The sequence below is a fragment of the Eurosta solidaginis genome, chromosome 2 (genome assembly GCF_040869045.1).
Source record: "Eurosta solidaginis isolate ZX-2024a chromosome 2, ASM4086904v1, whole genome shotgun sequence".
Taxonomy (NCBI): domain Eukaryota; kingdom Metazoa; phylum Arthropoda; class Insecta; order Diptera; family Tephritidae; genus Eurosta; species Eurosta solidaginis.
In genome coordinates, this window is record NC_090320.1 from 70017343 (window position 1) to 70033505 (window position 16163).

The following is a 16163-nucleotide window of genomic DNA, read 5'->3' on the forward strand; positions in this document are numbered from 1 at the left end:
TCAAAACGCCCCCGACAACACACCTTCAACCTCACAGCAGGCTAGGGCAAGGATGGCGTCTGAAAAAAGACAAGATAATGCTAACAACGTCTCTTCGTGTCATGCTAACACCACTAAAGGGGTGTTATTAGGAACAGCACGTGTTAATATACACTATAATGGAGTGAAATTTTCCGCCAGAGCGCTGATAGACTCTGGGTCCGAATGCTCTTTCATAACAGAAAGACTAAAAAAGCGAATAAACCTTCCATCCAAACGTCTGCATGTGCAAGTGTCAGGAATAAATAATACCCCATCTGCACAGGTAAAGGAATCATGTGTGATTACGTTAGGTTCGCTCACAGACCCCTTAGTGAGCATCGATACAGTGGTCTTAGTCCTGCCCCAATTAACAGGGGACCTTCCGACTTGCCAAGTTAGCGCAACGACTCGACAAGCGTTTCCTGATCTGATTCTGGCGGATAAGAGGTTCTTCATTAATGAACCAGTCGACCTCATACTTGGAGGCGACATTTATCCCCAGATAATACTGAACGGTATAAGGAAGAACGTTCTAAATACGCTTCTCGCCCAAGAAACCGTCTTCGGTTGGATTCTAACTGGTCGTGCAGAAGTACCTCACCCAACTAATACACGGGTATCCTTTTTTAATGAAATCAGCCTAGACAAGCAACTAACCGCTTTCTGGGAACTTGAAAACGTACCTAAGAAAAGGGCACTTAACGAAGATAATGCCTATTGCGAGGAACTTTTCAGACTTACAACAGAAAGAAATTCCGATAGAAAATATACTGTCGCCCTTCCTTTTAAACAGGATTTTCCCAACAACATCTCCTTAGGGCCTTCCCTAAACGGCGTCTGCTCCCAATTCTACCGGAATGAGACGCGCCTAGCCAAGACACCGGCCCTACAGACAGAGTACAATAGGGTACTAGCGGAATATGAGACATTGGGACATATGTCAAAAGTTCCAAAAATCATACCACCCCACGTAACCGATTGCTACTTCTTACCCCATCATGCGGTTATAAAAGAGGAAAGCACCACGACCAAAGTTCGTGTGGTGTTCAACGCTTCGTGTCCCACAGCCAATGGCACAAGCCTAAACGACGTACTTTATACAGGCCCAGTGCTTCAGGCCGACTTAACGATTCTACTCCTTCGATGGAGATTCTTTAAATATGTTTTTAATAGCGACATCGAAAAGATGTACCGGCAAATATGGGTAAAGCCAAACCAAACACAATTCCAGAGAATAGTTTTTCGCAACAATCCTAGTGACCCTATCAGCGTCTACGAATTAAAGACAGTCACCTTTGGAGTCAATTGTGCTCCTTATCTGGCGATAAGGATACTGCACCAACTAGCAGGCGACGTTGAAACTTCATTACCCATTGCCGCAGATATCTTACGGACAGGTATGTACGTCGATGACGTTCTAGCCGGGGGACATAGCATCGAATCCACACTCAAAGCTCGCGATGAAATCACAGATGCATTACAGTCCGCTGGTTTTTCCCTCCGCAAATGGACGTCAAATTGCTCAAGAATACTTAAAGAAATACCCAAACCTCATCTGCTCAACGAAGACTTTTTGGAATTCGAGGACACGAGTGCGGTCAAGACCCTAGGTATTCGATGGAACGCGCATGCGGATTATTTTTACTTCACGGCAAAACCAATTGAAAATCGGGATATGTTAACGAAAAGGACAATACTTTCTGCAATCGCTAAACTTTTCGATCCTCTAGGTTGGCTCGCCCCAGTCGTCATTGTTGCAAAAATCATTATGCAAGACATTTGGCTAGAGGGGACTGACTGGGACGAACCAGTGTCGGCAGGAACCCTAGACCGATGGCATAATTTTATGCAGGAATACCCCTCCATTAACGGAATTCGTATCTCACGTTCGGTGTATTTTACGCCAACCAACGACGTTGAAATACACGGCTTTTGCGACGCCTCGGAAAAAGCTTACGCCACGACAGTATTTTTACGAGCAAAGATAAAAGATGAGGTCTACGTTAACTTATTAATAGCAAAAACAAGAGTAGCACCCGTTAAAACAGTTTCCTTACCACGATTAGAGCTATGCGGTGCAGTGTTGCTGGCCGAAACCATCGAATCAGTGCGTGAAAATCTGCATTTAGAAAATTTCAATCTACACCTATGGACAGACTCCACGATTGTTTTGGCGTGGATAAGAAAACCCCCTTGTTCTTGGTCAACCTTTGTCGCTCATCCAGTAACGAAAATAGTAGAAAAGGTAGGAAACAAATCCTGGCACCACGTAGAATCCGCATCCAATCCTGCAGACCTGGCTAGCCGAGGACTATCAGCGAAGGAGTTAGTCAATAACTCTTTGTGGTGGCAGGGACCTTCTTGGTTACAAGAAGATAAGACAGAATGGCCAATACGAGAAAAGGACTATCGGACTAACATAGAGGAGAAACGGGTGCAGGTTCATACAACTTCAAAAATAAGAGATAAAGACGACATCCCCGAACGGTTTTCCAATTTATCCAGGGCCTTGAGGGTCATATCGTATGTTCGAAGATTTATCGAAAGAACCAATCCTAAGACAAAATCTTCCTTTAAAGCGGCATCGCCCTTCATTTCACCCGATGAAATCCAGGCCACGACAAGTCAGTTAATAGCTTTCTACCAACGGAGGCACTATTCGGAGGAACTTTCGAGTTTAAATTCCGGGAAGCTCATCGGTTCAAAGATTGAAATCCTCCCTCTCACCCCCCTTGTCGATGAAAAGGGCATATTGAGGGTGGGCGGTCGTCTTTCAGGGGCCAAGGATCTTCCCTACAGTGAACGGCACCCGATCATTCTGCCGTATGACTGCCGGCTCACACGACTTCTTGTCCAGTTCATCCATAAAGACACCCTGCATGGAGAGAACCAACTTATGTTTCGTCGCCTACGCACACAATATTGGATCCTTAGGGTCAAAAATATGATCCGATCGGTCATACACAATTGCAAAACGTGCACAATATTCCGCAAACGGACCCAAATCCAACTTATGGGAGATCTACCCTCAGAACGAATCACCTTTTCCCGGGCTTTCACCAATGCGGGGGTAGATTTTGCCGGACCATTTGACATCAAATCTTATAGTGGAAGAGGATGCCGCATGTCAAAGGGTTACGTCTGCCTCTTTGTTTGCTTTGCAACCAAGGCGATTCACTTGGAAGCCACTAGTGACCTCAGTACTGCCGCATTCCTGGCAGCGTTCGATAGGTTTGTTGCCCGGCGAGGATGTCCAAAGAACATCTACTCCGACAACGGAACCAACTTTGTGAGAGCCTCCAGAGCTCTCCGCTCAGAACTCAAAGCCTTCCTGGCGGATGCTCGCAACCGAACTCTATCCAAGTACTGTCACCTGACATGGCATTTCATACCACCAGGAGCTCCTCACATGGGCGGACTATGGGAGGCAGGGGTCAAGAGCTTCAAGAACCACTTCAAGAAGATCGCTTTGGATCACAAATTTACCCTTGAAGAGTTCAGCACACTACTTTGTCGAATCGAGTCCTGTCTCAATTCTCGACCGTTAAGCCCCTCCTCCAACGAGCCGTCCAACTTGGAGCCACTTACTCCAGGCCATTTCCTCGTGGGAAGGCACCTGTTAGCTCCACCGGAGATCGACGTCAGCGAGAATCGCGCATCACTCGTCAATCGATGGGAAAAACTTAAGGCGCTGTATCAAACCTTCTGCAAACGGTGGAAAACGGAGTATCTCACCGAATTGCAGAAGCGCGTTAAGTGGAAGCATCCACAATCAAACCTTAAACAGGGAGACCTAGTCGTCATTAAGGAGGATAATCTGCCCCCCAACGAATGGAGACTAGGTCGGATAGCCAATCTTCATTATGGCCCCGATAGCCGAGTTCGAGTCGTCGAACTGGATACGGCAAGGGGACAAACCACCAGACCAATCACGAAATTGGTCCTACTACCACCCTCCAGTGAGGGTGAGGGAGACTTGTAACTCCCACCCGTTATAACAACCCGCTTAACCCAGCTTTCGTTCACCCCAAACGAGGCCAACAACCCGCTTAACCCAGCTCTCATTCAACCCGAACGAGGCCAACAACCCGCTTAACCCAGCTTTCGTTCACCCCAAACGAGGCCAACAACCCGCTTAACCCAGCTCTCGCTCACCCCGAACGAGGCCAACAGAACCCTACCGCAGATCTACTATCTGCCACAGAACCTATACGCCCTCGACCAAAGGCACGAGGCCAACAGAATTTAGTATAAAAAGCATTCAGTTTACGAATAGCTGACAAGTACCGAACTGCATAATTGCTTCGAATATTTCTTAATTTTATGATGAATTTACTAACTATACCATGATCTATTAGTTACATCTCAAAAGGGCGGACATCCACCTTCTCTTTCGTGAGCACTCGTATCTAGTCACATCGGATATACATAGTTACAAAGCGTTGCACCAGCTTAAATAGCAGCGGCGAGACGATGTGTAGCTATGCCGAGCTAAATAATTTAAGGCCAAGTTTCAACACGGTAATGTATGCACATTGAGTTAGCCGTTAGCCAACGTTTCTCGCACCGTACCTACAGATTGCCTCTTTCAGCTTTGAAAATTTTGTGGGCCAAAATCCAAGAAAATCATTGCTCTGGGTTACATGCATAAAGTTTCGTGTTTTAGGAGCCAGAAATTTTTTCATTTAATACTCACCCTGAGTCCCCCTGTCCAGGCTATATGCTTGCTCTAAAGAGAAATCGGTTCTGTTCTCCATGAGAAAGGCCGCACAATCTACAACATCGCTTTTCTATTGACGTATTAAAGCCGCTCTCAACATTCCACCAACATTGTTAACGGTTATGAGCGTTTTGCCGACATAGCAAAACGTGATTAAGTGCTCAAAAGTGTCGCTGTCGCTCTTTACGTAAAGAGAACCCGTAAGCCAAAGCGTCAGCCTAAGTAGTAAGTAAAAAAAAAAAAATAAAAAATTTTTTTTGGCATTTACTATGGTTTTAGCTAATGGATTTTCGCAAAACCTACCTTGTCGAGTGGCGGAATCAATTTGCTGGTAGCCACCATTGAAGCAATCGCGGTTCGACGACTCGAACTCGGTTATAGGTTTCCACGACTACGTAAAGCATGATGAAGTACTGAACGAATGTCGGTTATGTCGATGGGCTCCCCCAACAAACAAGGCATCGCGTGCTGCAGTCCCATTACCCGATTTTGCGTATTATGTTAATAACGAGAGACGAAGTTTAACTGGGTTTTTAAAAATTAAAAAGTACTCGAGCCGGAGCATTGATCTGATCGTAAAATGCAATTTGGCCAATTGTCATTAGAACACCCCTTCCAGTGGCTGTTGTAGCACCAGAAAATAAACGCGCAAAACCTTCATGCCGATAAACTTTGATTAAACCATGAAAAGCATTTTTATAGTTCCTGCGTTGCTCGGGTGGTAATTTAACATCATTTTGCATACGAACCTTCACCATATCAGCTGATGTGCCAACAATACCGCCTGCGGTGCCTGCTAAACCAGCTAAGGTGATTTTACCAAGGAATGTATCGGTATTGATTTGTTTCTTGCCTGCTTCATATATGCCGAAACGAGTCATCGAGTACGTCATCTGACGTAGGATGGATGCAGATAAGCCATTGTACAAGGCTAGGACACCTTGTTCTCGTACCACTTTTGTAATCAACTGTAAAACAGATAATTTGTCTTGCTGTCTGTAACGTAATTTTGACTAAATCTAGTGGATGTGTACAAGCAGCGCCAGCGCTAGCAATACCACCAAAATACCATCGACCTTGACGCTGTGTATTTATACTGGACATGGTGTTGGTATGAAGAGTTTATAACTAACTATTAAAAAGACAGATTCTGGGTGGGTTTGGGCAAGACTTGTGCTTTTACAAAACAGATTAACGTTGTACTTTTTCTTGTTGAGTATTTTGCTCCAACATAATCCATGCTCGCTTGCCAAATATCTGTATTACAAAACTATTATATTGGTACTGAACCTATCCAGCGCATATCACAAAAAAAAAAAAAAAAAAACAACTTCTCATAGGCCATTGTAAGTACACGATTTTCACGTATCGTTTTCATATTGTGGATGTTTGCGTACTCTTCGCCCAAGAACAGTTTTTGAAAGATCAAACTTTTGTGCGGCTTTTCGCACTCATACCTTCTATGACTGCTTGTAGCGCATAATATAACGAATCTACAGGTGTATTGGTTACCGGTGCACAAGCAACAGCAGCACCAGCAGCATTCAAGGGTTCATAAGTGTCATCAGTCTTTACTGCTGAAATTGGATCAGCAGTGGGATCAAGTGCGTTATACAAGGATTGGTGATGGTGGTGCTGCTGTTGCAGTTTTTCATTTTCTGTTGTTCCAATTGCCGATTTATATGGACTTCTTTCAGTTTGGGTGTCTTTAGACGTAAGCCATGTTTTTTATAGAAGTAATGAGATGAAACGAAACAAAAGAATAAAAAATTAGTCAATTTATAAAATTATAAAAAAGGAACGATACCTGCATACTTACCTATCACACAAGTTTTTTCATAGTGAAAATTCATTCAAAATGTATCTATCCTCATTTCCATGAATGAATGTCATTTTGAATGAACGAAACAAGGGTGCCACTCGATGCCTTTTTCGTACGCAGCAGGCATGCTTAACCAACGAACCGATATCATTTCGTTACGATATTTAACGTTAATAAACGAAACAAAGTCATTTCGTTTCGTTTATTAACGTTAAGAACGTCAACTTAACGAAATGATTTTGTTTCGTTTTCTGCCATATCAAAACGAAATCAAATCGTTTATGTTGATTATTAATTTCAAACTATGCTGGCAAAGCTGATTGATGACGTAGTCATTAAAGGTGAAAGCATTAGCCAAGCTGATTGCAACTTCTGTCATGAATTTTGACAGTGCGAACATTTCTCAGAGTATTTTTGACATTACCACCAACGAATTACACAAACAAATTACATGGAGTTTGTTTGTGTATGTCCGCTCGCTGTTACCACCTTACGGCTTCACCATGGCTATAGCATTGCCAGCACAATTCAAACACAAAGTATCACGTTTTTCTTAACGTTTTTAACTTTAACGAAAGCTTTTCGTTTCGGTTAAAAACGAGATACAATTTATCTTGATAATTTCTTTATCGATAATATTTCGAAGTGTTTCAACGGAAACGGTGGAAATTTTTTGATAAACGATTAGCTTAACGTTAAGGTGCATCCCTGGTACGCAGTAAGCACATTGCGCGCGATCCAAAGGGTATCACAACTCGGATCCATGAGATCCAACACACCCGAGCGTTAGCACGTGAACAAAAATCAGAATACATATATAATCGCGAAAATATATACCTAAACAAGAAGGCGCGCTCTGGTTTGTATCATGAGCTTCCTTTTATCAAAACCAAAAAAAAAATAACAATGGAAAAAATAAGCAAAATAGGTATCTTCCTTAAATCCGTTTCCATTATTATTTTTATTAGGAAAAGTTAAGTTTTCTTCTAAACTCCAACTTAGTTTAGACTGTTTCGTGAACTATAAAGAAATAACTTCGAAATTTAAGACCGTAACATTTCCAAGCCTTTCAACGTGTTTAGTAGCGTAGACTTAACGGTGGAAGAGCTAATGGGAGATTTCAATACAATCTTTAAGATTGATAAAATAATTAAAGAAATAATAACTCAACAAAATCAACGTGATGGGAGAACCCAAAACAAAAAAAATGCGAACTTCCAGAAATAATTATTAGCGTTGATGTCGCGTCAAGACTCAAACGCGAGCTGTCCCTAAATGATTGCATGACATGACCATTATGTCTCATTACGCTGCCAAATTGGCAGCACCGCACAGCTGTCTCATTCCAACGATTGGAAGAGTGAGCAGCTGACAGCTCTAACAAATTACCACACTCGATAGTGTAGGCTATCACCGCCAGGGTTGTGTTGGAATCAACAAACACACCACAATTTGTGATTCTCACACAACATGGCCCAAAGCAACACAAAGAGTGTTCCCAGACAGCGAATGAAGGCCTCTTTACATCTGTCGCACATTTTATCTGCACGACGTCATTTGACTAGTCATTTTACAGGCATTCATAGTCACATTTGCATGGGCGCGGGTAAGGTTTGTGACCAAATTTTTGTAGGGCAATTACAAGGAGCCGTGACAACACACGAGTTTACCGTGATATACCGTATATTGTCGCGCATTGCCTGCCTTAGGCAACCACCAAAAAATATAGTTTGCCCTAAGTCTATATTTAATAATTATTAATCTTACTATTGGTGGCTTTCAATATCAGCAATTTCATTCTGATGAAACTAATTTCAAAACAAAGGGTCATTTTAGGCGTATGTCAATCAAATTTTACTAAACCTAACAGTGGGTTCAACCACTACACGTCACTACATCGGCAGAATAACTTAACCAGATTATTCATCCCAAATAAACCCTTAACCCGAGTACGCCAACCACAAGCTCGACCAATTAAACTTCTACTCTCCGCTCATACGCCACCCAACTCCCTTAAAATGCAAAACAAATAATAACAAGTTCCCGTTCCAGAATGACGGGTTTCTCGGTCAAACGCAACAAGACGGAGCAACGCGTTGACTCCTTCACCGTCTCCTGCCGGTTGTGCCAGAAGAACCACGGCATACGACTATGCCCGCGGTACAGGGGAATGTCGGCAGAAGAACGCCTCCGGGCCGTCCTTATACACCGGCACTGCCCCAATTGCCTATCGCCGTTCCATCGGTTAGAGATATGCCCTAGCAACGACCGTTGCCACCGCTGCCGTGAACCACACCACACTACGCTTCACATGGAGGACGAGCAAGCATGGCCACGCCCGATCCCTTGCGCAGAGCGCGACGACGACGAAAGCGACGAGGTGCTATCGATCAACATCACCGAGGACACACGATCGTGGGCCCAACAGGTAGAAGAGGAGGAGAAGGAGATGGAAGAGTTCACGAGAGGTGCAGCCGCCTTAGCCATCGCCCCAACGGCCAGTGGAGAAGCACGATCCTTCCGACCGCTGCTTCAGCATGAGAAGCAGAAAAGCAATCAGCGACACATGGAACACGGGGATGGCGCGGAGACCCGTCCTTTCAGCCCATCGCACCGCAATGCCAGTGGGCGCCGGGGCGGCGCGGAGCCGCGTCCGTTCCGCTCGACCCGACTCTCTACTGGCAGAGCGGCCCCGTATCAACCACGCAAGGAGGATACCACAACCACCCTCGCGCGCCAAACAACAACCCCAGCCGGCTTCAGAAGTGGTCGACTCCGGGATAATTTAGCGGCACCGACTATAACTCGAGCATTGATCGCCATCGCGCCGACAGCCATAGTCCGAATTGAGGCAGGAGGCCGTTTACACCTGGTCCGCGCCCTGTTAGATGCCTGCGCTCCCACCAGCATTATCGATGCCAATTTGTGCAAGGATCTACACCTGGAGCGTAACAATACCGCACGTCTGTCGAGGTGCACCATCGTTCTTCGAGGAAAGTATGGGGTAGCGGGAAAGATCACGACCCAAGCCACCGTAATAGCAAACTATGCCAGGTTAAACCCCACGGCAAATCTGGACCCGTCGGTAGCGGCCCCACTCCAGTTCATGAAGCTGGCCGATCCGACGTTTTACCGATCGTCGCCAGTGTTGCTCACTTTGGGCGCCGACGTCTACGCCAATATTATGGTCGGCGGCACACCCGCGTCGACTGTCGGGGGGCTCCTCACTCAAGCCACAATATTCGCCCTCGTCGTTTTTTTCTTCTGCTCTTTCGAGTTGCTCGCCGCAAGGGGGCCGGCATGTTTAGGCCACCAGCCTAAATATTCGCTACCACCCTAATGCACATTTTTTGGCAATATTATTATTTACCGGTAACGGCCCACCCCTGCCGAGCGCTAACTTCAAAGGGGAAAAACTCGAGAAAGTTGGCTATCGGCAGGTGGTGCGGACCTTTTTCGTTTTTAAATATTTCTTTCTATTTTGGAACGTTTACGAGCCAGCAGCTAGCCCAAGGTGAGTTATCCAAACCAACCATTTTTCATTTTTTTCTAAGTTGCGATTCTCATTATAATTAATATTTGAGATAACTAATTTTCCTACATGTGAATTTGCCAAGTGCATAGCAAAGTGTGCTGTAATTAATTCTCCGCTTTGTGGGGTTATATATTTTTAAAATTTAATATTTGCGATTGTTATTGAATCTAGATTTCCAATTAACCACTTGCCTAAATTTAAATGTGCACATGCCCTGTGGATTTGAATTAATTTGAATTTGTTAAACCCCTTGCAATAAACAAAGCAAAGAGTGTCCCTTTTAATATAGTGAATAAAATTGTTATTGTGTGATACTAACTCGGTCTTTTCTTTTCTTTTATTTGCGACGCACCCGCCCGACTTCCTGGGTCTCCACTGCCACGCAAAACATAACGTTTCTCATCAAATCCATTTCTTTTAATGCATCAACACTACAAGGTTTCTTCGAAGTCAACTTTGAACAGTCAAGTTCTTCGATTCGAAGACCTGCTGAAAACCTAACTCGGCTTAAAGCCACATAAGCTTGACGAGCAGGAAATAATTTGCAGTCTAGATAAATAACAGCATGATCTACAGTAGTTCCCTGCATTTTGTGCACAGTTGAAGCCAACGACAAGACAATCGGGAGCATTCTTCTTTCAGCTGTGCCGTAATTGAATTTAGAAAGAAATTGAACTGATTTTAGCTGTATTATGTGAACGCCATCGTTACCACAGTCTATGCGAACCGATGGTATATCGTTATGGTATAGTTGAGCTCGTCTGTAATATGGCCATATAATTTCAGTGATGTGACCTATTGCTCCATTTACGAGTCCCTTAGCAACGTCAACGTTAGATCTCAAGATAACTTTAGCACCAACAAATATTTCTAGTTCTTTTGGAAGACCTCCTGTTTTGTTAATGTCTGAGTGTATTATATTATTAACATCAATCTGATCATTGTTTTTTGTTCCATCAATTAATTGATCTTGCTAATAATCAGTTATCAGCTGAGTGAAAGAAATTGTGCTTTTGAAACGATACGTTGAGCCAACTGTCAAACACCAAATCGATAAAAACGTTGATTGAATAGAGCGGAAAATTTTTATGCTCACTAATTTGTCGTAAAGTTGCAACTGTGCGTTCCAAGAAGTTATCACTAATCAACTTTGCCAGCAGTTGTGCTTTTGGAATGCGCCCCATGCTTTGTTCAACTCATTCAAATGAATTTGTATATATGTGCATACACATGTTCACGTGTTCTTGCAACAACAAAGCGTTAAATACACACGTACATACATATGAATATACAGATTTTCGAGAAAACATATTTTATGTGTTTGCCAAAAGTGGCTTCACTTCGGATATCAGCATCTTCGGTTGTCAGATCTTTCGCGTTCAACGCTAACGCGGTTTCAGGATGAAAAAGACTCAACCAAATTACCGATACGAATCGCTACGTTTAAATAACCCTGACTGAGTATGAGTACACGAAATAAAATGTGACTAAGTTAGTTGAAGCATTTTTGACAGAGAGCACATATAAAATTGTGTCAAACAGTGCTAACTAACTTAAAATCATATTTTATTGTGGCTTTGCCTATGTCGCGTTCAGTTTACAACTACTCATTGCTGATCTCTGCTCTGTGGGTTAAATCTGTAAAACAAAATCAAGCGCGTAGAAATGTATGCAACATTGAGGAATAACAGCATAACTTCTACGTTCGTTGCATATATTATCGGCGTGTTATAATAATAAACGGATAAATTGCCGATTGAGTTAAACCCCCCCCCCCCCCCAGTTATCTGTCTGATCGGCAGGAATCAATGCAATTCAAGAAAGTAAGGTTTAACCCCAGAAGAATTAAACAAGGGATGCCACAGGGTGGTGTTCTACCTTCGCCACCAGAAGGAGTTACCATTGTGTCCTATACCGGTTACTGCACGATAATGGCTTAAGGTTCCAGCCCACCTATCAATGAGATATGTAATAGAATAAACATCTATCTCCCTGAGCTCTCCAGTTTTTTCGCCTAGCGAAACCTGATATTATCATTGACAAAATCATCGGCGATTTCTTACAACATTCACAAAAACAAAAAAAAATGGACATCCACGTCGATGGCATTACGCTACCGACTGCCTTACATCCAAAAATACTGGGTGTGACGTTCGATCAGGATCTACATTTTGGTGAGTATGCATCCGCAATTGTACCTCTAATCCAGAGCGGTAATAAAATCCTCAAATCTCCTGCCGGCAGCACTTGCAGTAGAGATAAAGAGAAGATCATTACCACCTACAAAGCAATTGGCTGGCCGCTTGCAGGATACGCATCCTCGATATGTTCGCCGAGCCCAAAGGTTACCGGAAGAAAATACAGACCTGTGAAAACACCGCTCTTAAAACCGCTACGGGCTGTCTTATGTTCCCAGAACACCATATATACAGATAGGCGAGAATACTCCCCAATAAGGAGAGAAATGAAATGCGGAACAAACAAACAATATCCAGAAACCTGGGCATCCCAAAAGAAATCTGGCTGAAGAGGCCCCTCTTTCCAGGAACTTAAAAAGTTATCTCCGGAAGCATTATGAGGAAATACGGCACCTGAGAACTCAGCTGTATGTAGAAGAGGCGTCGGACCTCTATGTCAGGAATTGCCCGGCGAACCCCGTCCTTAAAGTTAAATACCATGAACTCGCAGAAGAGGAAAGCAGTCTCCCCAGGGAGTGTCAACTTCGATCTGAATACTGTAATAGGTTCAACTCTCACCTATCCAGAATAAGCCCCGATATACATAATATATATCCTGCTTTGCAACGTGTCCTCATAGGACACCAACCACCTTTTCAATTGCAATGCGGAACCAACGCCTCTAATACCCTCTCTCTTTGATAATAATTTGTGCGTAGTCGCACCTATTGAATGGGGCGAAGCACTGCTAAAGGAACAAAAACTAGAAAGGGATTTTTAATCGACAAGTTTTAATTTATTATCGAAAAAATTGCGATCTCGATTTGTTATCGAAATGATAAATATTTGTTATAGTAGTTCTACAAATTTGTAATCGGGGTGTTACCTATTTGTTTTCGACTTGTTTTCGAAAAGTTTTCCATTTGATGTCTTAAGGTTAGCGATAACTTTTGTTATAAAAATTTGTCGATTATTCCTGTAAAAGTTATTGATAACTTTTGTTATAAAAAACTAATTGTTTTGCTATGGAAAATTTATCGCTTTGTTATAGGTGTTTTACCAATTTTTTATCAGCGTGTTTGCAATTTGTTATCAAAAATTTATCGACATGATATTATAGTGTTACCAATTCGTTATTGCCCACGCATAGGTTTTTTATGAAGTAGATATTGATAAAACTTTGATGAAAAACTGACGACACATCCGTATCGCGCCGACATTAAGCCGATAACAAACCGACAACTCAGCGAATATTTCGCTTTCGATAATAAAACAACTTTTCGATACCGGATAAGATCCTGAATAATTTTTTCTCAAATAGCACGTTATTATTTTGTGTCAGTTGTGCTATAATTTCGACTCCTGGACGAGCCCAAGGTAATTTAGAAACATAAGTTTTCTAGATGTTTACATATTAAACTTCTAGGGAGAAATACAGAGGTTGTTTTAGTAAATCGGTTGTTTTGCTCAAACAATTCCAGTGCCTTTCTATTTTATATATCGAAAAGAAAAAAATAGTAATGAAAACACCTTTATCTATTATCTGATATATATTAAATGATAGTTCCTATTATAAATAATTACATACAATTTTTACAAAATTAAGATTCAATAAATTAAATAAAGTGCAAAGATTGAGTCGTCAAATTCATGCAGTTATTATAGAGTAGTGGCAATTCTACGAATGTATACACAAATAAACATTCATTTCACTCCAAAAAAACCATAAAAGGAAAAATTATTTCCATAATGATGGCATCATTATTACAAAACACTAATTTGACTAAATTTGAATATTTGTATTATATCTTCGGCTTAGAGTATAAATCTACCATAAAGAAAAACTACTGTTTTAGCCAAAAAATAATATTTGATTATGGCGGAACCAGGAACAGGCGACACCGGAAATCAAGTCATTGGTAATTTTTATGATTTGACGCGTCAACTTCCGGCGCAGTACGATTTTGACATTAGTCCATCGTGTGCATGTCACCGTGCTGCCACCTCGTTTAGTTCCGTAAGTTCACTTTCTATGATTTCAATAAAAAAACTAAAATACTTTTTATCCTGCCATGTATAATTTTTTTATATCACTTCGCAGGTTTACATTATAACCCGGCGATGTGTATTTTATTTTTAATTGAAGCTTACATCTATATTTTAACTTCTTTTTCTTTCCTTGTTCGGAATTCGATGAAAAATCGCTTGAAAATTTGACTTATAAATAATGCAGTTTCGTAAATGAGATGAAAAGTCCATACAACAACACCAACGCCTAGTTTATCCAAAGTTTTCGAAATGATGTATGAAATATGGAAGTTTTCGCGTTTTATTCACTTCATCACAGGCTGACATAATGCTCTTGGTAAGCGGCCTTGGGCCACATGAAAACACACCAATTTTGGATACCTAAAGAGAAAAAAGTTGTGTATTATTTTATATTAAATATGTTTCAAATTGTCTAATAATAATGGTGGTACTGTCTAATTCAGGATAGGCTATGTGCGTTCTTACGTTTTAAACATTAGGGCAGATTACATTCAACACGGCGTCTACAGACCACAGCCACCATAACGCAAAGCATGCGGACAACCGTAGCCAAGCATTATCTACTTGATTTTTTTGAACGCGGCAGCCACGAATATAAAATATAGCAAACAGCAGCGAAAAATTTTGAAAAAAAAAAAATACTAATTTTTTTTAAAAAACTGCAAAAGAAGGATTTTACCTTTTTCTATATGTTATTTATTTATATTTTAGTTTTTGTTGACAGAATAAAAAGGACGCCACTCACAGTCGTTCATTCAAAATAGAATTAAGTTTATCTAGCTACAACGGCATTCGTGATTGATTGTCGTGCTGCTCTGTCGCGCCGAAAATAACGACCCTCATAAGAACATGCTTAAAAATAATTTCACAGATCTCACTTTGTAGCCGCTGTCGTGAATGTAATCAGGCCTATTTGAATGCACAACATTCTTGGAAGATAGCTTGAAACTGCTTTTCGAGCTATTATAAATATTAAGTTCAACTTTTTTTAGGGGAATAAATTTGAAAAGGTTAAGTCGTTAATAATCAATTTTATTAAGTGAATAATTTAAACTACACTATGAAAAAACTGGCCACTATTTACGAATGTTTATTTACTGGAGCTTAATGAGCAGCAACCTTTGGGCTATCGATTAAATAAATGCCTTACATTGCCTCTGTTCACTATCTTTTATCTATGCGCAGTATGTAAGTGCACTTTCAGGCACATCATCATCATTATTTGGCGCTTAACCGTCTAAGCGATTTTGGCCGTTTCGTAACAAGTCATGCCAGCTATTCCTGTTTCGCGATAACTGACACCAATTGGGAGCATGAAGGGAGGTTAAGTCTTCCTCCATCTCCCTTTCCCAACTCAGTGGAGATTTCCTCCTTCCTCTGCTTCCAAACTACGCTGTCAACTGAAATACTCTCTTGGCCGGAGTGGCTTCGTCCATGCGCATAACATGATCTAGCCAGCGGTTATTATTCGCTGCACTATCGTCATATCTGCATTAAGCTCATGCAGCTTATCATTATACCTCCTTCAATACTTGTTGTCGGCATCACGGACAGGACCATAAATCTTCCAAACTTTTCTCTCGACACCATCCATGATTCCGAGTCATACATAAGGACAGATATGATGAGCGACTTGTAGATCGTGATTTTTGTTCGTCGAGAGAGGACTTTACTTTTCAATTACCTACTTAGTCCAAAGTAGCACCTGTTAGCAAGATGTCATAGTGGGCAAAGAAGATGTACATATTTGGCCATATATTCAGAAAGTTTAGCCCCATGACAAAACCTCAGCACTATAATAGCGTTTTCTTTTCTGAAATAAATTGTTGCCAAGTAAAT

The 16163-nt window shown here is 41.8% G+C and overlaps 1 protein-coding gene and 1 pseudogene across 12 annotated transcripts in view; both read right to left on the reverse strand.

Moving 5' to 3' along the window:
* Positions 1 to 5274: 5274 nt before the first annotated feature.
* LOC137241534 (mitochondrial dicarboxylate carrier-like) lies at positions 5275 to 5845 on the reverse strand (annotated as a pseudogene).
* Positions 5846 to 12167: 6322 nt separating this feature from the next.
* Duox (dual oxidase) overlaps positions 12168 to 16163 on the reverse strand; it is a 238480-nt gene continuing 234484 nt past the window's right edge. For 11 of the 12 annotated variants that reach the window (XM_067765637.1, XM_067765638.1, XM_067765636.1 and 8 more), the window contains one exon: positions 12168 to 14684. In XM_067765637.1, the coding sequence (XP_067621738.1) occupies positions 14556 to 14684 (129 nt within the window). In that variant the 3' untranslated portion in view covers positions 12168 to 14555. The remainder of the gene's footprint in view (positions 14685 to 16163) is intronic. The other variant, XR_010949522.1, reaches the window with a different exon arrangement.